This window comes from Corapipo altera, unplaced genomic scaffold, assembly GCF_003945725.1.
Source record: "Corapipo altera isolate COAL_440 unplaced genomic scaffold, ASM394572v1 1, whole genome shotgun sequence".
Taxonomy (NCBI): Eukaryota; Metazoa; Chordata; class Aves; order Passeriformes; family Pipridae; genus Corapipo; species Corapipo altera.
In genome coordinates, this window is record NW_020884873.1 from 31,490,003 (window position 1) to 31,516,847 (window position 26,845).

The window sequence follows — 26,845 nt, forward strand, 5'->3', positions numbered from 1 at the left end:
ATATGACGGGAATAAACAGTGTGGAAGGAGTCAAGCTCCACTATTCGGAAGAGAAAATAAAGTGAAATCTCTTGTAATTCTATTTCAGAACAGATACAGTTAAGTAGAAATTCATTACACTCAAATTTCTGATAAATATTTTGGATTCTTATTATTATCCCAGTAAATTATAATATGAATACCTAACTGACTCAATGTTTCTAGACTAGTGCCAGTGCATGTTCTTTAATACAGATTAGGTTATATATCATTGCATCACTTGTGTTGCATTATATTTAATCAGTTCTCGCATAGTGCAATATCCTATATAGAATGTAAAGATGAGTGCAATATGAAATCATTCTTCAACTATGCAAAGATACAGAGGGATTTCTACAAAAATAATTCTATGAATGGCTATCCTGCCTTGATGTCTCTTTGACTCTGCATTTTACTTCTGTTCACTAACTGGTTTGCTGATTTTATTTAAGGAATGAGAGCAAGGCCTGCACATGCTAAGAGAATAATATCATGAATATGTTTATATATATATGTATAAAAATTTATATTTATGAGTAGATTAACATCAACAGTCACAATTCAGTCAGTTTTATATCTGCCTGTTTTCTTGAAAAACAGAGGTTCTATTTATAATTTGCTACATTGTATACTACAGCTAAAAAACTCTCCAGACAGAAAACTGAACAGGAATCACACAGAAGAACCTAAAAATTGTTGAAAAAAAAATAATCTTTGCTTTTCTGAATAGGAATTGGAACTACAGAAGGCCTGAGACAGTGAAAAACCGCAACAGACGGGACAGTTCTGCTGCTATGTGGTACCTTCCTGAATTTGGTGCTAAAACACTAGCATGTGATGCAGAAAATTCCATTAAAATTCATGTAATCATGACTGTGTCTTTTTTATCTTGTGTACAGATAAGAAACTCTCTTTTGTAATTTGAAACTTCTTTCTTAAAAGTCTGATCTGCCTCTCCAAATGCCATAATAGTTCTGAATAACTGATAAAGATCCGTGGTGAAATACCAGTCTCATTGATGCCTGTGGAAAAATTCGTGCTGACACAAGTAGAAATAGGACTCTCATCTGCATCCTACCACAGTATCATACTTGCCAGCACTTGTCTCTGAGGAGCTGCACCAACAGCACTACTACCAATCCTAAAACTATTATCCCAATTTCTAAGGAAGGAAATGGCTGCTTGGGGAGGAACACGGAAGTATAACAAGAAAACATAAATTTCCAAATCTTTTTCTAAAACAACTTGTTCTGATATAAAAAACTGTCTTTGTTCACGGAAGAATTACCAGTCTTGAATCTTGCTTCAATTTTTTTTACTGACAAACTATATCAAAGATACATAAACACACAACAAATACATATTTAGTCCTCCTATATAAAAGTATAGCCACTATATAATTTATATATTTCTATGACCATAATTTTCTTCGGCTTGCATATACATCAATAAACAGGTAACATGAAACGTTCCTTCTTCTTACATTTAAAAAAGCTCTGACAAAATGGACATTCGTCCAGCACTTACTGAGTGTCAACTAAAATTCTGAGATGAGTTTAATTTTATATTTATTAATGACTATTCTCAGACCAATGCAATAGGAATGCATAAATTAATTGGTGATTAATTACAGTGTTAATAACTAATGTGTGACATCAACATATATTTCAACTTTTTTTTTAAGAATTACTATGTTAGACTTGGAATTGAAATGTTAGTCTGTATGTCAATTATCTTTTTATATTTCAATCTGTTGTGTTAATTAAAACTAATTATAGCAATATAAAAAGAAATGTAGGTCAAATGATATATTAAAAAATCTGATGCTCAGAGAGATCAAAGAAGAAAATGTAAAGATATTCTCCTTTCTTTAAAAAAGGGGAGGAGAGTGTGCAAGTCATAATTGTGCTGTATATTATATTTATTGCTACTTACAATTTAGTTGGAAATTCAAATATAACACAGTCTGCTCTTGCTTTAGGGCCTAATTGCCTTTTAAAATGCATGTGCCAAATTCTCGTAGGATGTAAACTGGAATAACTCCAACTGACCTAAAGCAGTTGGAATTAAATCAGTGTGTATTTGATCTTGAGCTGGCTTTGATAAAACAGATTTTTGCCAGTTAAGGATATGGTCTTAAACGTGCTATTTCTTTCTCCATGTATAAAAGGCAGAGACTCTTTCTGTACCTGGCATGAGTGTGATCCAGTAACTGCTAGAGACAACTGATCTCTCCATTTGTGAAGCTCTCCCTAGCCAGCGCTGAGAACAAGCTGTTTTGTTCTTCTACAGGACTCCAACAGGACCCTTCTGCTCAACAGGTATCCAAGAAACTGCCTTCCAATTGCTGCAAGGCCAACCGTCTGGAGGGAGCCTAACATCAGCCAGGAAATCCCACACCGATTCCCAGCAGTGGACCCCATGGATACAACTAATAAAAAGCATTCCTTCTGTGTTTGAAGAATATTGTCACCAAATCACTACTCTCAGAACAACCTTAAAATTGCTAAAATTTCTTTCTCGCTGTTTAAATGTTACATCAAGATGCAGCATTAAAGGGTGGATCATACAAAACTCATTTCCTAAGCTGGGTCTTCCAAGTGTAATTTACACTTCTGATGCTGGTTTTCAATTTATCCCAGTAGTGTCAGTATCACCAGAAAGGGTAGGAATTAATAACAACAATCATTAATAGCAGGAACTGGCTGAAGTGTACTGCAGTGCAACACACCATGATCACACTGTCCATAATGAAAAATGTGTTAGCTGTTTAGTCATTTCAGTGTGACAGCCAAAGAACACAAACAGTGTAGATCCAAGTTTTGAGGTTGCTGCTGTTATCCTGAGCGGTACAATGAGGCAGTACCAATGAATTACTGGAGAAATTACTGCTACTCCTGCTTGGAAATTCAGAAAAACAACTTAGAAGTTTATTTTACAGGGCTTGTGAACCTATTAGATATAAATGTCATATGCGCCAAATTCCTTAGCCATAATACTAAGCAAGTGAAAAATTGACCCATGTAAGTACCAAAAGTGGTCACTGCACTGAAGTCAAGCAGTCTACAAACAGGCTGAACTTCCACTGATAAAAAAAGGAAATTATTTCTGCATACTTGCTACTGCAGCACACACGGAATGTGTAAGAATTAAATTAAAATCCTGCCTCAGGATCTATAGATATATAGCATGCTTCACCTTAGTCTAATTAAGTATAATGTCACTATCTGTATTGATCGCAAAACACAAAATGCTCTTCCAATTACTGTTTGATGTTCTAAACTAGTTCTTAATGAATATTACTGGATAATAAATTACAAGTTCCAGAAAGCACTTACAAGCTACAAGCCAAAAATAAACTTCAACAGATGCTCAATAAGAGTAACGCAGCAGCGCCTACAGGACTTCTTGGATATCAACCTAGAACATTTATTGTTTCTGCTTTCAGGCATATCTGACTCTTTCACTTCTCTTCTATTTTCTTCCTTCTCCATCACCTCCCTTTCTTTATACCACAGATGCACAGCAGCTCCAGTGTCAAGGTTGCTCCGTGCAATTTGCACTAACATTTCCAGAATAATTGTCTGTCAGCACAAGCTATTCAACAAGCAATGCAAGCAACTCTGATTTAGCATTTACTCTGTGTTGTTCTTTTTTTCTGGTTTTTTTTTTTTTTTTTTTTTGTTCCTCATCTTGTCATTCTTGGTAAGACAGCAAAAAGGGCAGTTTGGAGGATGTCAGGCTGACACATCCACGTGGGCGAGTTCTTTGTTGTTACTCACTTTGGTGGCATCAAAGGGACAGCAACAAAGGCAGTGACAGCTCCAGAGCATCAGGGCCCTTTTTTGTGGGTGTAAAGGTTACAAGTTGTTAGCTCATACAGCAGGATCTTCTGTGCTCAGGTTTGTTCTTTCCTAGTAAACTAAAACTCTGCAAGCAAACACTAGGGGAGAAAACTATTGTCATTGTTTCCTGCTGATTAATTAGGTAAATATCTTATTTCTGTTTTTACCGGTGTACGGTTAATTTCAAGAAAACTGGTGCACATTCCTCTGTCAGGATTTAGAATGCAGCTCTGTATTAAAGCACAGTTGGGAAACTACAGTCCCGAGGCATCAACAAAGTTTATTACAGCAACAGAATTTACAATGCACCAATTGCTGGGCTGGTGACAGGCACCCCTCACTGAAAAACACCACATATTGAACACAGTGCCATTGTCTGATCTACATGTATGCACACATGAAGTGAAGAAACCGAATTCATAATTTATAGGAAGAAACTGAATTCACAACTTATGTGTTAAATTGTGCACAGCTCTGATATGATCTATGGGATCATGTCACTTAGTGGTGAAAAGTTCTTGAAACTTTAGTTGATGGAGGTGATACAAGCCAATTTCCACCAGGAACAGCTCTGCTAAACCCTGCTGTGCAAGAACTGTAAAACTGGTATTGAAGTGACATTGGAATGTGTGGACAGTTTGAGACCAATAGATGACACTCTATTTTTACTTCAGTTCTGCAGCTGCAGGCATTTCTACTTTCTTGCCTTGGAAGTTTTCAAATTTATGCAGCTTAATCTTCGGGAAAGATTGTAGTATTTAATCATACTGTTCCAAGACTGTTGAAGTAAATGACAAGATTCCTCACTTGCTCAAAAAATTTCTGGACTATGGCTGCAGCATTTTCATGTTTTACACCAGCTTACTTAACAGTAAAAAGTACAGAATTTGTTTTCAGAGCTAGTCACAATGTGCCTGCACCAGCACAAAAATAAAGACTGTACAGGACCCCCAGGAGCAAATGCTCTCAGTTTTCAAAGACCAGAGATCTCAGTCCCACTGCTCAGAGTCTGTGGGGAAAAGAATACCTAATTCCCATTAACAGTTTTGAAAACCTCTTTGTAGGAAGAAAGAGCAAACACAGAGAGAAGTGAAAGGAAAAAAATAAATAAGAACAGATGGCAATGGATCATGCCTGGTAATGTAGGACTTCATTTATACAGGAGCCTCTTAACCAATTCTGCAGTATAAATGTATTTCAACACAAATAATGGTAAGATTCACAGAATACATCTATTATATATTTTATCTGTAATTCTGCACTTCCATATTACAGTAAAATGTACTTTTAAAGGCACTTCTGCCTGACTTCCTTAATAATGCCAAGATCAATCTGAAAAGCTTTGTAGATATATATTAAATTCCTTTTAAGATTATTTTAAAATAATCACGTGGGTGTCCAAAAATGCTCTTGGCACCTGTATGTAAATTGCAATTAACTTAGGGTGACTTCATGGCTTGATTTTGTGAAAAAGAAGTTATTTGGGACTGTCCTGCTCTGTAGTAAAGTAATTGTAATATAACAGTCTTTTGTCGTTGTTTTACTAAAACACTTATATGAAGTTCCTGAAAAATAGCAATTTACTAAAAATCACTTGGAGCTTTGCTTATCTGTGGAATGTTCCTGCGTTTAAAATTAAAGTAAAAGCCTTATATATATGCATGCGTGGGTGTCTGCACATATATTTATGCATATGTATGTATATGTGGATATTTATATAACGAGAGATTTTACAGTTAGGTCTGACTCAAATAGCTTTAAATTTTTATTGGCTTTCTTCCTCACGTTTGAGACATTAATTTATAAAATAAAACAGTTTCAGGCACTGCTTTGAAGTATTACTAATCACAAAATGTTAGGCCTACACTCAGATGTAGCAGACTCTAAAATTCTTATGAGTCTCACCCTGGGTAAGTCTTTACGCTCTTTAAAAAACCTTTTTTCCATGTATTACTCTCATTCCCTGCTCTATTAGTAAAGGTATTCTACGTAATGTAAAACGACATATGTCATATGTCTAGAAATAATCCTCATGAAACTGAATCTTGGACTTGGTCAGACTGATAAATATCTGCAGTTATTTTGAATTTATAACGAAGAATTTAACTTAATGGTGGTGTACAAGTTCACGCAGAGCAACTTGCTGATAATCAAGCAGCTGAAGCATTTTTCTTTCTTGGTGGGAGCTCCATCATACATGCTTTAAGAGAAAATTAGGCCTGAAAGGTCCAACATTTTCACAAATAAAAGATCTTGCTCAGAACTAAACTTTTTGGGAGTTAGAAAGTTCAATGTTTTCCAAAATTTTCAGAGGAATGTGCATCTCCGAAATACAGCATACTTTCAATATGTTGTACTTCAGTGATCATAGTCTTTGGTTAAGAATAAATACCAGGCATGATCATCAGGTTTGCAAGAATGCTGTGTGCAGAGATGTCTAACCTTGCCTGTAAATGTAGATCACATTCAGCACGGAAGTTCAGAACTGGCTGAACAGACCTGGCTTATATATCACTGCTTTAGAGGTAAAACGATTGGTCTAACTGTCTTAATAAAATCTTAGTTCTTCTGGGGTAATGACTTATTAGTGTGGTCAAACCTGGTATCCAGGATATAACATCTAAGCTGAAACTTAGGTGGATTATTCATTGGCTTTATCAGATTTTTGAACCAGATCTCTAATAGAGGTACTCATAACACTTTTTTCAACACTTAAAAACCCTAAAAAATGCATTTTAAGCTCCTGCTGTTTTTGTATTTTGAAGAGCAGACAGACATTGCTAAAATGCATTTTAATTTTATGGAACATTGCTTTGGTAAAGATCTCATAAAATCGTATTTTAACAATGTGTTACAGGCCAAGTTATATTTTTCAATAGCACTTTTTAACTGAGCCACATAAACAAAACACAGAATTCCCAGGTAAGCTAGAAAAAAACCATCATATGGCAATGCCTGGATGGGAAAAATAATTTTTGTATGTACAATCACTGCTAAGAAATTAACATAGGGGAGCATGAGAACAACAGTGGCTGTTACCCCCTACTTCAAAGTTGAATATGCAGTTCCCTTTCCATTGCCTATAATTTTTTTCCAAGTAATACTGGGCTGAATTGTACCGCATGTCTCTGAACACCAAAGAATCTCTCAGCACAACAAGAGGAGGTAATCAACTGCCTCACATCTCCAAAGGCTTCAGTTTTCCATGCTTATTTTAAAAGGGAATATAAACTGGAAGAGTTTCACAAAACAGCATTAAATTAATGAGAAATGGAAATTGTTGGCTTGTGCAAAACAAATAGAAAGGTTGATTATGTATATGTAAAACAAAACACAGACAAGACATAAATACCTTTCTGGTACTACCAGCAATGAAGGACTGGCATTACTTGATTAGGAACAGAGGGTTGTAAGGATAAAAGGCTTAATATTTCCAGCAGAAAAAGCAGGCCCAGCACAAGAAGGTAAGAACACTTTCAAAGGTCTGGATCAGGAAGATGACACAGACTACAGAATAGCTTCTCAGGAACTGACTAAAGTCTTGCTATTTGAGTCATCTAACTTTGGACCATAAAATGAAACAGTGAAGGTAACTTGGCTTCAGGTATTAGAATTTCCTTCCAGGAAAAGCCCAAACTTTTAATTCTTTTCTTTAATGGCTAGAGACCAATCATTGGGTTGGATGGTTTTAGTAAGGTTATTAAAATTGACAGGAAATTGGACAAGCAAGCATGAAAACTATGCGGAAGTCCACAAGCAGGGACTTTGTGGCCTGATTCACTTCATACGCACTTGGTGTGTGACATCTCTCTCTGTTATGTTCATATCTGTTACAATATTCCAAAGTTGCACTAACAGTGAGAAAGATACTGACAATCAAAGAAATAAGTAAAGAAAGAGAGACTGAAAAGAAGTAAAGCTTTCTAAATACAAGTGCCAACAGTAATAAAAATAAGTCATGAAAGGAAAATCTGCTTGTAAATAGGGTATTCTCCAAAGTTAGCACTACAAAAGGGTTTCAATATTTTATTTTTTTCATAGATTCATAGATGCCACCTGGAAAGACCAGCTGGTAAAAATCAAAGGAGCATTAGCAAGGACACCAAAATTGTCACAGCAATACCCACCTAAATTGCAGAGGATTGTACACATTTCATAGCTTAAAACAGACTTGTCTTTGCAAGAAAGGCAGCACAATGATTCTGCATTTCTTATGTGGATTTTATGGTGTGTTACCAGCTAAACATGCTATAAAACAGAAGACTTTCACTTTAAAACTTGTAAACCATGTTTCATAAAAGGTTTTTAATCAATATTTAGAAGTACTCATACAAACACAGGCGCCAGCTTTTTTCCACAAGATCTATGGTGCACCAGTTATAGAGTCTCAATCACTCTTCAGAAACCTAAATTTTCTTTTAAGCCTGGGCCATTATAACTAGAGTCACTGCCAAATCCAGGTCTCATGAATGCACAATACTTTTCACTTTTGGTTAGTCACCATCGCTTCAAGCCAGCATTCCTCTTTTGATGTTGTGCTTGATCAGCTAGTTTTTGCAATGTACTTTTCTCCCTCCGTGAACGTACTAGATAGCGTAACTAAGCTTTTTGCAGGATCCTGCATTCTACAGTCGGCCTTCAGGGACCCTAAGTTTAAGAGTAAGGAAAGAGTAATTAAAAGTGATTAGGACAAGAAGCCTTGATACTATGAAATGTGGACTCAATTGTCCTTGACACAGGCAGAATGAGGCAGCAGGTTTTGGTTTTGATTACAGCTTTACTTGTGATTTTAATAAACATGAGCCAGTATTCAAACTTTTAATATCCTGCTGCTTAACTATTTCCAAAAAGCAATCCAGCTCTTTTAAACAGACCTTGTTTAAAAATTTTAATTTGTTTGGCTCTGTCTCTGCTTAGAGAAGTTGTAGCCTCATGGTAACTCTTTTACAAGTTCATTTCCAGAATCACAGCAATTGGGTTTTTTTCAACTAAGTGTTTCCGCATGTGTCAAAAGTGTCAGGCTGACAGCTTTCCTGCACCATTTTATCTGGTTCCCACAGTAAGTATGAGAGACAAACACAGGAATGTGTCTAGTGCTGACTACGCCCATCAAGAATACAATGATACTTACAGCTCTTCCAGGAAGCGGAGATTGTGCACAGGGTTTGAGGGCAGCTTAGTAATGTTGTTCATACTGAGATCACTGTAGGGGAAAACAGACACAGACTTAATATGGCATGCCACCACTGTGGCATCCAGCTGTTCATTCCACACATTTTTCAGTACTACATTAACAAAAATCAGTTCCTCTGCCAGTATTGATGAATCGTTACCTAGTTAGCACATTAAACATTCTTCTTTTGTATGAACACAGGGTTGTGAAATCAAATACAGTCTGTAGTATGTTCTTCATTTTCAGAGATTTTGGAATGTTTTATCACTCTCTATAAATCATCTGGAACACTAAACAACCCTTTTAGTCAACATAATTTTAATAAACCACTGTACTGTATTAAAATTTACTTGGAGTAGTAAAGAAAAACTACTATGATTTTTGTTGGTTTACTAAAGTAGACAGGCAAAAGCATACCAATACAGACTATCTGCAACATCCTTTATATTTCATGACTATGGAATCACTTTGCCTTTGCTGTACAACATGCTGCATGGTCACACTGATTTGCCTTTCCTCACATCAGGCACATCAGGTGTCCCCAAACCCCAACTTGACTCAAAGAAATGATATATTTTCAAATAATAAACATGCAATTTTTGAGTGCTCTTTTGTTACAGGTACTCAAATTGCATTAAATAAGTGAAATGAACCATAAAACAAGGGTGTAATGTGATCCCGCTCTGTAGCACACTTCCTGCTGGGGTTCCACAGTAGTTCCTGGTACAGGAAACTACTAGCCATATCAGCTCTGTCAGAGCTCATTCAAGCTATGTTTTAGACTAAATTTCATATAATACCTTTTTACTCTTAACTTGCTTTTTCATTGTTTTCCATTGTCTTCCTCATGCCTCACAGTACCATTATAATTGCTTTTCGTTAAGTACAAAACCTGTAAACAGATTGCATAATAAAATTCTGTGTGGAAGATCCAACTTACACGACTATAACAAAATTCCTGTAGTTTCTTAAAATAAAATTAAGAATGACCTGCATATTTTATGCAAATGTTATATAGTGATTTAAAACTCCCCACTATTTAAACGTATCTATGCATTTGTAGCAGTGCTTATAGTTTCCAGCTACTTCAGTTACTATTTAGATAACTTTATTTCTTCCAGCTGTTGAGAGCTTACAAGGTAAATAAGTTATCTGTACTTTGGTGGGTAGGCATCCTATGCCTACTCCATCTAGTTCTTATTATCCACAGTCTGTTTCACATTACAGAATATATGCTTGATATATGTTTGATCGTTTGCTGAATTTTAAAATGTATAATTTAAAAACATACTTCACATAGAGATTCTGAAATAAAGGAAATGTGTTAATACTTTACAACAATTATCAAATCACTGTTGAGTAAGGTCTCTGCATTCACTTCAAAATCAAAGTATAATTTGAGAAATGTGTACTTATTAAATTAATTCTTTACTGTAATACTTTATCACCTAATTCTTTCATACTGTTTAGCAGGTTATTGCCCTTTTACTTTGATAAAGGCTCAAAGGGTTTATTCTGGCAAAGGAACAAAAACATGGATTTATTTGGCAAAAGAAAAACTCATCCAGGTAGTGAAGTACATACTACTGAATATTAAGATAAACCCAATATTTTAACAAGATCATTTTGATTGTGATATTTTCAACACATGTCTTAATGGGGTTTTGGAAACATCCCAAATCACATTTTAGACTTAAAACCCAGTCCTGTTGGAAGATGGGAATGATTCATCTTCAGATACACACATATTTAGAGCATTCTACAAAACCAGCATTAACCAGTGCTCTGGCTGACCAAGAAAACCTGGTTTTCTTGCATATTAATTTCCGTTACTAGCAAGCAGTACTTCTCTGCTTGTATCACCCACAGGACCCCATGATGAACCAGTCAGAAGCAATCTACAGATCAGACCTTAATATCTTAAGAGGATTAGAATAAGAGGAGGTGGCTTTCATTATGTGCTTTGATGCACAAGGAGAAAATCAACAATACGTGCGTTTTTCTTAATAACATCTTTAGACCCTAGAGCTGGATTTGCCAGCAGTGAACTCCTATGTCCTAGTCTCCTTTTTGGACTCAGTCATGTGGTAAAGTATGTGCTCCACATCATATGATGGAGGAGAACCTCTTTCCCAGTGTACACTGCAGCAACTGCTAACTCTTTTTAGTTAAATAATTTCCTTCTGCTACTTTTTTTCTGGTTACTTCTTTTTCAGATTATTTTTTTGGTAGAACACAGCATACAAAGATGTTTTTGTAAAACAAAACTCCTAAACATTACATATGCATATTTCATAGAATCAGAATCATTTAGGTTGGAAAAGACCCTTAAGATCTTTCCAGTCCAGCTGTTCACCCAGCACTGCCATGTTCATCACTAAACCATGTCCCTAAGTGCCACACCTATGCATCTTTTAAATACTTCCAGAGATGGTGGATGCAACAGAAATTATTTCCCAATTTTGATCAACAATGTCTTTTTAAACTAGTTTTTAACACACTTGCAACTAATACACAGGCCATTCCAGTCTATGCTGGCAATGTGCTGCTCTTTTAGCTATAAGGGTTTAAGAATATAAGGGCAACTACTGTAGGGAGAGGTAATACATTTGATGAGCCTAGCTGATAGAGTTGGAAAAACGGAGAAACTTTCAGGTACAAAAATAAAAAATCTCTACTTTTCCCAACTGTATCAGTTGGCTAAACAGGAGGCATTATTTTGCCCTAAAAAACCACACATCCCTTACATTGGAAAGCAGTAGTTCATTTTTTAGATTCAGAATATTCTTTTGGATCAGAATCACCACAGATGCATTTAATCCAATTTTTGCTCACTGAAAGGGAGAGAAGTACCATGACCCAGAGCTACTGCTGGGGGGATGTTTGGAGATGTGAGACAAACAAAAAGGGTTAATGCAAGGCAATCAGTCACTGGGTCTCGTATGAGGAATACTGAAAAATTTGGGCTTCTGAGTAGGAATTCCTCACAGTGCTCTAGAGACAAATAAAGAAGTTTTCAGCATTTTGGTTTGCCAGCATTTTGGACCTTACTCCCAAGAAGACATACCTAGGATGAGATTTATGGCCATTAGCTAGATAAAGCACAGTTAACAGCCAGAAAGAGCTAGATGGTAAATTACAGGATTACACATTATTACTATGAAAACCAGTAACACTTGCAATGGGTATGTCTTATGTCCTGCACCTGCAATGGTTTCTTTCCAAGAAGTGCATCAAACAGGTTTTCTGATTTCTGCTTTCACTGCTAGCCTGCCAAAATCAGCAATTTGCTTTCTCTAGGAAACAGAAGGGGATGAAAGATGGTTTACACGTCAGCATTTGCATTGTAATGCTTAAAAACATTAAAATCAAGGTACTGGATCTTTAACTATCCTCAGTGGAATTGTTCTGGTTTTATACTGGATCTTAGTAAACTCTTACAAACTACAGCAATGAAAAACAGAGAATTATTACATTACTGAAAACCTTTAAATAACTCAGCGTAACAGAACTACTCCTGTCTCCCACCATCAAACCACATACAAACCCCGTTGTTGTCAGTAGGAGCAACACAGTAAGAGTATACCCTGTTTTAAAACGTTCCTAATACAACCAGCAATAGTACCAGATCTACCTTTGTGAAAACTATCTGCACCATGAACTGCCATACTCTACTGAAAAGGCAATACACTGTTTTGAACAGTCAGATGGACATATCATGTGTTCTCCCATCAGCATTCCTGTGGCCTGTTTCCAACTGCTGTCTATAAAAGCAACATACCAGCAAATGCAACTTCATCTTTTCAAAAGATTAGAAGTTTTGTTTCAGTGACTGCATTGGTAACATGGCTCACTATAATGATAATTACATCCTGTACCAATCAATCATCATGCTGTGCCTCTAGTGACTTGCTAAGGGAATCCTATCTATGATGAAATCTTTGAAAAACAGAAAATATTGCAAACTCCAACATGCATCTATCTGTTTTTTCTTGGTGAGCAGATTGGCAAATTCTGAGCGTTTGCAAAACAGCACCCAAGAAGGCGAATACAACAGGTCTTCCCTCTCTGCCCCCCCCGTTTTGTTGTCCATGCATATATGTGCTGAAAAAAACATCCAGCTACCATCTTAATAGTGAGCTCAAAATGAATTCCAGAAAGCCAGTAAAACAAGTTAAGTGAACCAGTTCTTAACACTTAATAGATGAGTTTGGAGGCTGAGTTACTAACCTGTTATTAGCTGTTATTACAAGAAACGTTTCAAGTGACTATTCATCTTGGAAGATCAGTTTTTACGTTATACTCATGTCTTTTAAAGGAGAACAAAAATCTCTCCAGGGATACACACAAAACTTCTACTGGCTTTCATCAACCTGCCAGTCTACTATTAGGCTCAACATCTATTATACTGAATGGTACAAACCTGTCTCCCCATTGCAGGTCTAATACAGTTTTGTAGCCTATTTTCTTAACCATTGCAACCTGTTTGATTTTTAGAAAATGATCAAGACTTATTATTAGGATTACTAATTTTGATTCTTCTAAGCCTGCCTTATCCCAACAAGATGTATTAACAATTATTTTTATGGAAGTCTTTGAAAGATAAAGCACTTTCATAAAATACTGACAATAGACTGAATGTACTCCCTTAGTTACTACCAGCTGAGAACAGTTTCTAAACTATGACAATTTCCTTAATTAATTTACAGCACAATTTGACACTAGCTCACATGTAGTAATACAAAATAGTGAAAACAGGTGCATATTACTTCTGTTCTTCCCCTGTTGTGCCTATCTTTCTAACTCTTGTTTCTACTGTTGGCAGAACAATAGCTCCACTGCACAATGGAAGAATATGTTAGCTTTAACTACATGCCATCTACTAATGCAAATGCTTCATGAGCTTTCATGAAAAATATCTTCATCTGCTACAGCTACTTAAATCTATTTGTCAACACTGTAGTAGTAGTAGTTCCTATTTCTTACAAGTAAATTGCTATAGATGTTTTTGTTTGAGGGTCTCAATAAATAAATAGAATTATCATCAATTTACAGAAGAGAAATCAAGACACCTAATGGCAGTGTGACATGTTCGCAGTCAAACAGATGTTCATACACCAACATCTGAAAAGGAAACCGACACTGATGATGATTTGTCCAGTGCCCTTTTTATTAGATCATGGATCACACTGTCCAACCATGGCATTTACACCAGTGTGATGCATAAGCTGCCAACAGACTCAGAAAACCATGATAATATTTTAATGTTCCTAAATTACACAATCTTTCAAAGTCATCATGAAAACTCCTAGTCATGTATTTGCATGTTTAATACACACATGGAGAGCAGCATAGGGCAGACTGTGAGCACACAAAAATAAGCACTGTTAGCGCTTTCTGCAAATTAAACCATAGCATTCCTTCTCATAAGTAGCTTCAAACTTCATCTGTGGTTCTTTAAAGGAATTCGTAGTAAACTATGACTAAGATGTGAATTTCCACTAAATGATTCACATTTGAAGAGTACGTACTTATATTTGGAAAATTCTTCTGGAAAAAAAAGTGGTAGATTTGCAGGAAGCAGCAGTAGGGAGAGAATTATAAAAAACATTACACAAAACAGAAAATCTCACTATCAAGGTTTTCATGGTAAATAACAAGTGGCAATAGCATGGATATTTCTACCCTTCTGCACATTAATAATGACAAATGCTAAAATTAAGTATTTAAAAATTCATTATCTCATGCAATAGCGAATTAACAGCAACTGATTCCATGCTATACTTTTACACAGAAGTGATGCAAGGTTAAAAGAGGATTGCTTGTTACACATTTTTTACAGAAAATTTCTGTTACTTGACATTGAAGTTCACCGTTTCCAGAGACTCAACACCTTTGTATTAACACACCCTGCGAAAAGCAGATGATGTGTGGTCACTGGAGAATAGACCCAGCAGTGAGAATATGTGTGCCTGTGCACCTCACAAAGAGCTTTTATGCCAGTACACAGACAGTACTTCTGCTGCCTGCCTCACTCCCTTTCCTTGGCAAACCAGTGGTGCTTGTTCTAGCAGTGTATTTTGCTTACAGAAGACACAACCACTGCAACTGTAAATAGACATATATGAAAAGGATCAGGCACTCTGAACTCAGGGAAGCGTCAAAGGTGATCCAGTAACACCAAGAGGGCTCTGCCCACATCTCCTCTCTATTGCTGTGTATTGGTCCATAATATCGGATCCTGGCAAACTAGGCTGTTAGGTCACATCTGGATTCAACACAAAGTAAGAAATATGCTCTGGCCAGAATTCTGCACTCTCGACACCTGTCAGTGGGTTCCTCTGATGTCACAGACAGCAGAGTGCCTCATTACTGCAGAAGCTCTGTAACGGAGTAATTTTAAACAGCACATATTATTCCTGAACATAGGCAATTCTATCATATAAACAGCCATCAAAGCCTTACTTATATCTAGGCTGCAGAACATTTGTAAAGCAAACAGTATGTGCATGATTAATCTTTTCAGGAAATGATTTTGCCATTCAGTTTATCCAACACTCCAGCAGAGGGAGCAGGGCAGAGCAAACAATTTGGGTCAAAACACAAAGTAAAAATCAAAGATCACATCAAACACACCCACTGCTGAATTACTCTGACAAGTACCTGACATTTCACCTTAGGTACAAAGATTCTGGCTCTCTGCTTTTTTTTGTATATCAAATTCATAATGCTTCCTAGATGAAACTAGCCACTTACTTTCAAAGCTGATTCATGGCTGTTCATTTGATGCTGAAGACTCAGTTTGCTAAGTAATAGTTACCAGAGTAAGTTATAAAAACATTTGAACATGTCAGTCATTTACTGTACTTAACTCACACATTAAAAAACTTAAATAATTAATAAGGAATATTTTATAATATAAAAGCCAGCAAGAGCAATTAAAAGAGGATTGAATGGAATTCCTCTTCCTCCCATGCCCACAGATTGTATTAGTACTATCTTACTTTATGAGTTATTACCTATTTCTGGTGAACAAACTCAAATATTAAATGAGTACTGCATACATGATTTGTCTTGTTCAAATACTGAACAATACAAACAGAAAAATATCAGGTTTTATTGTAATTTATGAAGACAACTAATAGCGTGTTTGTTGTGTTTTTCATCATTATCTGTTTATCAGGTACTGTTTATTTTATTTTGATGAAGAACAGTACAGCTAAATTGAGAAACAATATTTATTAGAAGTCATCAAGTCTGGAGAAAAAAACTCTTGGCCTCTCTCAGTTTCAGAATATTCTCTGCCCCTCCAGAAGTTGCTTATTTTTATAACTATTTTATTTGCTCCAAAAATGACAAAAATATAGGAAAAAAATCCTTTCTTTTCCCTCTCTTTTTTTTTTTTTTCTGAATGAGTGGACACATTCATCCATTTTAGAAATCTGAGGTCCAATTTCCTTCTAATTCCCAGTCTATAATTTCATACCTCTGAAGCTTTTCCTAAATTATGACTATCTATATGAGAGGAGAATATCTATAAAAAGCACAGCATATATAAGAGTTCTACACCTTGTCTACAGCAGAAATTAATTCAAAATATATGTGAGTGTAGACAAAGAGTAAAAATACATACTATCATAAAGTACACACTTCTTAAATCAAGTATTATGAACCATACAGCCAAATGAGCTGAATACCCAACTGCAACTTATATACATCCCAGGTTATATGTTGCATAAGTCAATTTTAAAACTCATCTTCACCAAAATATCCAATATTACTTCAGTGAGTCTGCTGAGAGTGGAAATTATTTATGACTAGCCTGATTTCATTCATAACAAGATATACTCATTGATTTTGTTGGTCTTACTTTGTCTCAACTCAATTCCACAGCATGGATTTTAAGGATTAAAAAACAAACGGCTGTGAGAGCATCTGCTACAAACACATTTCAACAGTGATGGTGTGAATATGAGTTTCCAGAAATCTGTGCACCACAGTCCTGTATGCAGGGCAGGAAAATGATGCTACACTGTATCACACCTACTACAGTTCTTCTCTGAAGTATGAATTTGATCATTTTTGTGTTGTTGCTTAGCTGAAATAATTATTTACAGAATCTTCTGTGAATGCACGGACAACCCAAGGGATGTCATATTACCAACACACTCAATTTCATTCAATGCTGCTACCAAAAGAATTACACCTGATCTCCCCACCCCAGCCCATCACTACTCATTCCTTGTGAGGATACTGTTGAACCAGAGTTGGCAACTGGCTTGGATTTAAAAAAAAAATCCAGCAGGAAAAAAACTGGTTTTAATCCAAATCAGTTCCCTGAACTGGTTCACTACATTGCTGTTTGTACCTCCACAAACCTAAATAAGAAAGGTGAAGGAGAATTGTTTTATTTCAGTTGGCAGTTTTGCCTTAGAGTAATGCAGGGTGATCCTGTGCCTAGAACGTAAATATTGTAAACAGTTTTCAGATATAGGAAGTTGAGGATTTTTTTACACACATATCTTACCTTTATGTCTGACAGAGCTTGTTCACTAAAATACAATAGGCCTCCAGATCTGCCAGCTCCGGATGGCTGACAGCCTCTTCCGACACCTCCTGCAGAGCTCAGAGGAATGACAAAGCTGTCAGATCTTTCCCTGAGAGATTGAACACCCAAATTTCTGCAATAGTAAGTGCCAAGAAATTTGCACAGCTTGATTCTTACAGAGATAATCTACTTAAAACCACTGTATTCCTCTATCAGGTCATTATTTTTTTCCTTAAGTAATCAAAATTCACCTTCATCGTAAGATATCTTCACAAGGGCTAGTCTGAACCAGCCTTAATATACATAAACACCAGGTCATTAATCTTATACTGACATGACTTATACCTAGTCTTCACACATTTTGTTTGCCTGTAATTGATCAGCTGCCCTTCAGACAGGCAGAGTACCAAAATACCTGAGCTAGCTTTAAACAGTTAAGGTCAAGGAGCAGGGCTGAGAGGCACTAAGTCACCCTACCAAGGAGAAATCTTTGGTAGAGACATCTTATGCGTTGGATTGGGCTGGCATATGTTTTCCGGGTGGTTATACCAGCACGATCTTCAGGGAAAAGAGCTGTGCTCCCTCTAGTATATAAATGTTCTCTCTTTACAATAACTGAAATTACTGGGATCAGAGCTGTACAATTAATACGTGGAGGTAAAATACTTCAGAACTATTTCTACTGAGATCAGTTGGGCTGTTCAGATGATAAACTGAACAGTAAGAGTGGGGGCAGCATACTCTGATCCAGAATAAATGATGCCTGCTTCCTTCTTTTATTCAGAGAGTTTACATAGTCCACTGTTCAGCAACCTCATTTTGAGGCCCATGACCCATCACTTCTTGTGACTGTTATGATGATCAACAGAAAATCCCTTCAGGGCACGCAATTAACTGGTGCTTTTCAGCTAAATCTGCTGCACTGTCCCTGTTTCAGGCTTCAAGTATCAGTTTTGGATCTTCCTGGAGAGAATATTGAACCATACCACAAAACATCAGTAGCCAAAACAAACCTTTACCAAATATAAACTGTTGCTGCCAACTCGATTGCACCTGTGTGCATATGTGAAATAAATGTGTCCCTTATCCTGCAGTCTGGTCTGCTTTTTTTGCACACAAAATGAACTTTCCAAGATGTCTTTCATTTAGTTATAAATGAATGCTATAAAAATGCTGGAAACAATCAGTTTTCCTATTATTTACATATCTTAAAATTTCTAATATAGCAAGTCAATGTCAGCACATGTGGGTAAACACCTGGCTCCACTGATGCTGGTGGTAAAACGTCCAGTGACTCCCATGGGAGGAAGATGTCATCCCAGGCCTGTAAGTTCATAATGCCAGGTTCTACCCAACAGGCAGCACTTCACAGTTGTGGAAATTGTGCAACAGCACATTGGTTTGTCTGCAGTAGTTCATGCAGTACTGATGGGTTCACTAGGAAGATTTCTGCATATTATTTTCAGCCCTTTATAATTTCCAAATCTGTTGAGTTAAAGGCAGGATGTTGTTGGTTTAGGCCAGTAAGGAAAGGAAAGTGTGACATTTTCTGCTGTTACAGCCTCTCTTTGTTTCCTGTTTGGTTGTCATGCCTGCTTCAATTATTTGGGTACTTAATTTTCATTCCTGGTGTTTTTTCAAAGTGACAAGCTGATTCTGTTCATTTTTCCTTCCTCACTCTCTCTTTTCCATAGCTTTTGCTCAATTTTTCTTTCACATCAAGTTCTGTTTTCCAGTTAGCTCCATTAGGAAACCAGAAGGATTACTCAGAATAACCTGCATTGTGATGGTGTAAGAGACTGAAATGTTAATGGTTAATAGCTCAAACAATCAGCCATTTGCAAAAGCAGTGAGCGCTTTGCTGATGATGTGCAAGGCAACAGCCCAGCTGCAGAGGGCGTGAGCACCAGAGGATGATGATGACAAATCAATCTTCCTTCAGCAAGAAGCTGTGTTTTGAGCCAGATAAGGGAAGAGGCCGATACTAAGCAGATCCTGTGAGGTGGGATAGTGCTTTTTATCATGCCAATGTTCTCCTTTACTGGCTGAGTTGGAAAACTCCCCCAGGGGGAGATATTGGGACATTCACATGTACGACTGAAGGTATTCATCCCTTCTGATGGGGCATAATGACTGAACTACAACATCAACTACAAGTTGTGACATCAAACACAACTCTCATGTCTTAGAAGGTGTCATAAACCATCAAAGACACTTGAAGCACCCCTAGACTCATTTCTGGGGCCTTCCACCAGAGGACTGGGCATGATCCACAGAGTTGCAACAGTCAGTGTAAAAGTCCACCTCAAGGGGAGGTACCTGGGCATTCCCACCAAGCCCAAGTGTATATTAACCCATTGAACTCTGTGCTTCATGGGCTTCCCCCACCCCCGACAGATCAAGTCTGTGGTGGACATCTAAATTGCAACAATCAACTCTTATCACTGTATCTGTGGGTGGTAATATTTTCTGCTTTTATCCTTTCTCTTTCTCTCTCTCTTTCTCCTAACTTCTTTTTGAAATATATTTTAAGCCAGCCTAAAAAAATTCTAGTCAATGCCTTAGTAAGTGCCATGTTGTGTCTGAATAAGTTAAAGTTGGCTAACTTTGCTAAGTTAAAGTTTGTGAAGTACCTTACTTTGTCTGAATATTGTTATAAAAATTTGCCAAGTACCTTATTCTAAAGTTTGCAAGTAAAAGTTTGTTATTGAACCTCCTGAGAATTTTTTTTTCTCTCATGCACCATCCAGAGGGAATCAAAGGACCTTCCCCTAAACCCACCAAGTGGACTGGGGTATGACAGATGGTTCTTTCTGTGTGAACATGCACCAACATTTTGGAACTAGAAGCCTTAGACAATCTGGGAGATCTCTTGTAGGCTTCATTTGCTTTGCAATGAACAAGTAGCACAAACGAACACCTCAACATCCACTTCCTACGTGACAGTGGCTGCTGATGACCTGTCACGTTGCACAAGACAGTACCTGCCACATACCGTTACTGCTGCACTCCTCGCCCAAATGGTGGCAAAATGGATGCCAATATGAAAATGGTGCAGATAGAAATGAAATATAGGACAGGAATAAAGTCAAGGCACTCACTAAGCAGAAGCAGGTCTTCTGCTGAGAGGTGTTGTACTGTTTTCCACACTCTGCAGAATCCAGTCAGCTTTGCTTTCCCTTCATGAGGAGTTTAGCTTTGGTGGGATGCACAGTGGTATTCTTCTTCACACCACACACTGGGTATAAAGAGACTTCTGCAGCCCACATCCTGGCTTTGTTCTCTCATCCCATGTGGGGAGCGGTGTGAAGATTAGAGGTAAAAGATGTCCCTCTCAGTCGTGGTCTTGGCATTTGGATCTCAACTTTCATATGCTTGTGACAGACTGAAGAAGACACCACCACATCTTTCTCCATGCATAAATACTGTTGCTTTTAAAAGGACCACAGAGGGGGGTTTGTGCACATTCGTTCTGACTGAAAATCACAAATTTCTCACGAACTTCATGAATAAAGCCCCAGTATATCCTTGCATAATCCACCAGAGATTCCAGAGACCCTTTCTCCAGGATTGCGCAGAGAGTTCTGCCACTTTTTCATTTGTACAATTTTACTAAGCTCTTCAGAATTTTCATCTTGAATCCTGCAGACTCAGAACAGCACAGGAAAAAGCAAGGACTTCAAGCCATCCTGATCTTAAATTAAAACCCCTTGAAAAGTGTGATCATCTAAGGGGTCTTTTTTTTCCTAACCAAATCCCATAATGAACATTTTTTAATAAAAGCATATGGTTTAAAGTGAGTTTTTAAATAATGAAAAGAAACAGGTTTTAAAATGCCCGTGGAGAAAAGGACATTATTTAAAAAAATTAAATTCAATGCTCAGGTGACTTATCTTGTCACATGACAACATATGAAGTCACTTTTCTTTGAGAGACAGTGTTAGAGAAGGAAATGGTAGCATCAATAACAGATGCTATAGGGCACAGAGTCTTTCCTGGGCAGTATTTCAATTCAATAAAATTTTCAAACTTGTATTTTGCTATTTCCAGCTCCCATATTAAAAATCTATTAGCAGAAAACCCATTGAAAAGCTGACCATGAGCACAAGAGACTTTTTCTGGAAACACTTCTATTCAGTTCTCATGCCTGAACAAAAGCAGATTGGCACATTCAGTGATATACAAATGCCTTTGAAAGGGGCCTCCCCCCCCTTTCCCATAGCCACGCGTTTCAGGGCTCTATATGCTGAAGCAAGCCAGTGAAAGGTTTGAAGGGGTGGGGAGACCAAGGGCTTCCACCCAGATCCTTCAAAGTCCTCATCTTCTGTAGTGGGAGGATTTCCCTCTAAATCCCTTTCAATAGCATATTGATGGCTTTGAAAGCTTAAATGGCATTTGTCAACCATCAGTAAATCTTGAAAACTGTTTCTGCAAATAGCCCAACTCCAAGTCTCAGATTTTCTCATTAATCTGTACGTAAGGCCACTGAAGACTTTTTCAGAGTCTAGATAATGCCTGGATTAAAAGGTCCATTCAGAAGGGAAAACTTTAGCATTCACCTTGTGTACATAGCCATTTCACCAGTGGTATTCATGGGTTGTTATTTCAACTCTGCATTTGTCCTGCAAACAAGACATTTTGCCACAAAGACTTGGTAGAGACATTCTTCAGTGAATTACTGAAACCTAGCCCTGCTATTTGTCATGGTTTGTTATTTTTATCAAGTGTAATCAGTTCAAATAGAAACCTGAGACTGACAACTTTACAATTATGTTACTATTTTAAGACTGGAAGGTATCTAATTCAACAATGAAACTGATTAAAGCACAATCTGATTTCTTTATCTAATGAAACAGTCTAAAATTTCACTTAATCAGATGTCAGAAGACTTTTTGTTTTATTTCGAAAGTACAGACAAGAAACTGATAAAAATCCTTATTCAACATTTTAAATTTATGATATTTTATAAAACCTTTATATATTTATAAGGTGTAATAATTTATAACATGTTACATACTGCTTTGTGTTTGTCTTTTAGGACAACACTGTTTTAATTTACCTTTCTCCAAATAAAGCTAATGGACAGGCTTTAAACCCTCAAAACCTGTGCCCCTTACACACACAAACTTTCTTACATCCTGAGGATGCCCTTATTCTCTGCTTTCTAATTTCTTTTTCTATTTTGTATCCAACAAGCTACATCAGGGCCAAGGGATGAGCTATTTTGATGGGCACAAGGCATTTACTATTATTGTTGTTGTTGTTGTTGTTGTTGAAATGATCAGGTCAAAATATTTATGCATCACAAAAAAGAAGAAAAACAGAACAAGTTCACACACTGGAGACCAAGAAAATGTTTCAATATTAGAAAAAAAAATCAGACTCCTGTCAAAGTTCCTGTAATTCAGATCGATCTCACTGTTTGAACAAATCGACTTTTTCACCATATTGGACAATTTACTGTTAATATCAAGAACACACAGTCTGGGGATCACGGAAGTTTACTGGACATCCCTCCCAAGGACACACAAAGATTATCCTTCCCTCCAATGCTGTTGAAAGTGAAAAGCTTAGTCAAGGATTTGTATATGTGAAATCACATCAACTATGGCTGAGGGCCACACCTGGTATCTGCTTCTTTTATTTGCTTTATTGTACACTTACATGTATGTCTCAAACATCAAGAGCCGGGTAGTCATGGTGCCAATCAAGGATTGTTGGAAAGAACACGCTGTGAGAAAGAACAGGATGTGGCTGGAGAAGAGGGCCGTACAGAGACAGGGCAGCACTTTTCTGGGACAAATGTACTTGTTCTGGTTATCTGGAGATAAGTACAACATAGAACAGTGCAGGCACAGGAATGAGGCTGAGAAACAGGTAGGGACTGTCAACCAAAGGCTGACCCAGTCAGGAGGATCAAGACTGCCAAAGACCCCCAAAGCCCTCTGACTCACTTCCAGAAAGACCTAGAAGAACAAAGTGTGAGTGAGAACCAATTTGCATGGAAAGTGACAAACCTAGCTCCAGGATGGGAAAACTTATCTACAAAAAGACAGCCCAAAAGATAAGCCTGGGCAGTGCCCTCAGGACTCTTAACACTCCCCCAGCTGGATTGATGCTGGAGCTAGGACTGGACTCCCTCCCTCCCTCCTCCCTCTTCTCTTCCTTCCTTTCTCTCGTTAATCTCTTTCTCTTCTCTTTACCCCTTACTCAAAATCCACCACCATGTGGATTATGCTGTAAGGGCCTAACTTATACCAATTTCCCTGCCAAATGTATAATTTACTAATAAAACTGTAAGTTTTTGTGGACTCTGTGTTTTGTTGTTCCTTCTCAGTGATGGCCATTTAGGAATACTGGGGTGCTTCCTTTCCCTCAGGGTGGGATGTCACAACATGTCCCACATGTTTTTTGCTATCAACGGAAGAAACCTCAAAATTTAAATGTGAAAACTCTCTGCAGTGTGAATATGGCATAAGAGATCGTCCACACTCAGCCCAACTCACCACAAAACTAATATGAAGCCTGTAACACAAGTTTAAACAGAAGGGGTGTTCTACTCCAAATCTCCCCCCTCATGCAGGTTACTAGGTGTATAGTACTGCAATTCTCTGTGAGTCTTTTAAGATTTCTAGGGGAACTATGCCACGGCTTTTAAAAAAAACTAAACTGCCAGATTTTTTTAGCTGTGGGTCATCATTTCTTGAGATTACTTGCCTGGCTCCCAACCAACACTATCCACACAGCAGAGGATGCACTTCCTTTAGAGGCCATATCATATGTATCCCATGGAGACATGTCAGATAGCCTGGAGTATCTTAAATGGCATAAGGCAGATATGGGTGAGCATTGAAATGAAGGTACGGTTGCATTAGAGAATGGAGACTCAACTTAGTTTGGTAAACACAGGCATCCAGAGTCTCTGAAATGTTACCTGATGCATCCACATCGGCCTGGCAAATAGAACATTATGACCTATGACATGACTCGTCGCCTTGTGAAGGAACAACTGAAGGCCTGCTACAACACCCTCAGGTAAAGCGAGTGCACCTTTGCTTAGTCAATCGCACTGACCTCTGAGACACTGATTTGGCTCTTAACACTCTGAAGTTAGTGGTTTGCGTGCGGAACAAGCTCCTGGGCTCCTAACGTAGTCAGTTAAAGGTAGAAAGATTTATCTCATCTTCAGATAAGCGACTTTTTTCTGGTCAATGCTCTCCAACAGCTGGGACTATACTATCTGGAGAATGAGGCACTGCCTACTCTAGACAGCTGCATTTTAGATCAGCATGTGAATCTGGAGCTGAATTCCACTTTGACTCCAGGAGCAACTAAATTAAAAGATAAAATGTATGCACCGTATTCATGCTAGTGGTGATGCAAGGATTAAGAAATCTGCTTCCTTGATTCCTTATCTGCACCAGTGCAAGTTTTCTGACATCAGAAGCATACTGTAATGCCTTGTTGGTTATTCAAGCTTTTCTTTGGATGAGAGAAACTAATTTTCTTTACGTGGAAAAGTGAGAAGTTGTCTTTGCTTTCATCAGTATATGTTAAGACTTGTGACTTCATTGTTGGGTTTTCTTTTATAAAAATGTAAATAGGTAGATCTTCCTAGAAATACAGAAAACTTAGTAAGGAGGATTTAATAAAAATTAGTAAAACCCTATGAAAAGTGAATACAATTTAGGCTATAACAACACTTTAAGACTTTTGAAATCTCAGCATGGGTTTCCTGAAAGTAGAGTTTAGCAGGACCAGTTTCACGTGGGTCGCAATCTTGTTGTCAGACTCCTCTAGGTTCAACAAGGTGGAGCAGGTTTCTCCCCCATGCAGTTTCTTAGGTGTCTCCAGATAAATACCATCCTTTTTGGTAAGGTTAGCGCTCAGGTAAGGTCAGGCTCAGTACTTTGCTGATAGTTTCCAGATGACTCAGAACAAGGGCAGAGCTTACATATATCTTCCTAAAAAACTCTACACAGATGTGACTTCATATGTGTATTGAATTCTTTGGACCTAGAAACGAGTGAAGTATTTCTTGTAACACTATTTTTCTGCACCATTTTGAGAATGGTGTATTTCCATATTACCACAAGAATGTTATGTCAAAACCTCTCAGCCTTGTAAGGAACAGAATGCTATGGAAGAAGGACAACATTCATAATCAGGGTCAGCGTTTTCCTCCTGTAAGAGTTACATATCATCCACTTTCCTCATGGTTTTCATTTGGAAAAACTCTAAGGATTTAGGAAACTAATTTCTGTGCAACTCAAAGAGAAGCACAAAAGCAATTCCCTGTCCTTCTGCAGGTTTGTGAGTAACAGCTGTAGGAATCTACACTCTAGCTCACATTCTATGGAAAATGCGATATAATACAAAGGTTTGAGACAGAATTGCTACATCTTCTCTTGAGAGAGCTAGGGGAGCAACTTCTGCCCCCCCATACCAAAGAAGGGTGTATATTGGCAGAGGAAGGAGGAAGAACTTTCTGGGCTGAAGGAATTATGTACTCACTGGCTTTGCCCTCCTGCACTTTTTGTACAGCCATATTCAATCATGCAATACTTTTCAAAGCACAGCATAAAGAAAAAGTAAACTACTAAGTAGGAGTTAAGGAGACTGTAGAGTGGTAAACAAACTAATTTTGTTGTGGCACTAAGCAATGCAATAAGAAAATGAAGAAAATATTGGTCTAAATCTCAAATCAATGCTTTATCTATGAGGTTGTGCTGCCTCCAAAAGAAAAATGAATAAATATTCCCAGGCTAAACAAAACTCTCTGCAGTATTTCAATGAATGCTTCTACTTTGTTTTATAATTCTTACATCAATTTTTATTTCTGTGACTCTGTTCTCACATTCAAAGCAACACAGCTTTTGCAGCTAACATCACATGGGCTGGAAAACAAACACTGCAGATGATCACAAAGCGAACATATTTTAGAGTGTAGAAAGACAACTCAAAAATTTGTTATATACTTGAGTTTAAGACCACTATCATACAGGAACATAGCTTTTTTTCCCCTCCAAACACTATTCAAGGCATATTGCTGGCAGGGGAAATTAATTTTCCAAACTCCATCTTTGAAGGATATTATTTTTTAATAGGAGCGTCTTTGAGATAGAACACATGCCCTGTTTCTCTATCCACGCCATAAAACGTTTTTCTCATTCATCACAAATACGTGCTTTTTTCTTTTCCTATGAAAGCTTTTATAGAACCTGCCTCTGTATTTTAGCTGTTCCTGACAGCTGACGGCTT

The 26,845-nt window shown here is 37.4% G+C and overlaps 1 protein-coding gene across 8 annotated transcripts in view; it reads right to left on the reverse strand.

Moving 5' to 3' along the window:
• Positions 1-26,845, reverse strand: part of LGR5 (leucine rich repeat containing G protein-coupled receptor 5) — an 86,982-nt gene that overhangs the window by 41,154 nt on the left and 18,983 nt on the right. For 6 of the 8 annotated variants that reach the window (XM_027665957.1, XM_027665926.1, XM_027665934.1 and 3 more), the window contains exons 1-3: positions 15,179-15,236; positions 12,242-12,332; positions 8,995-9,066 (exon numbers count right to left, since the gene is read on the reverse strand). In XM_027665957.1, the coding sequence (XP_027521758.1) occupies positions 8,995-9,066; positions 12,242-12,270 (101 nt within the window). In that variant the 5' untranslated portion in view covers positions 12,271-12,332; positions 15,179-15,236. Of the gene's footprint in view, positions 1-8,994; positions 9,067-12,241; positions 12,333-15,178; positions 15,237-17,563; positions 17,653-26,845 lie in introns of those variants that run through there. The other 2 variants (XM_027665924.1, XM_027665908.1) reach the window with 2 other exon arrangements.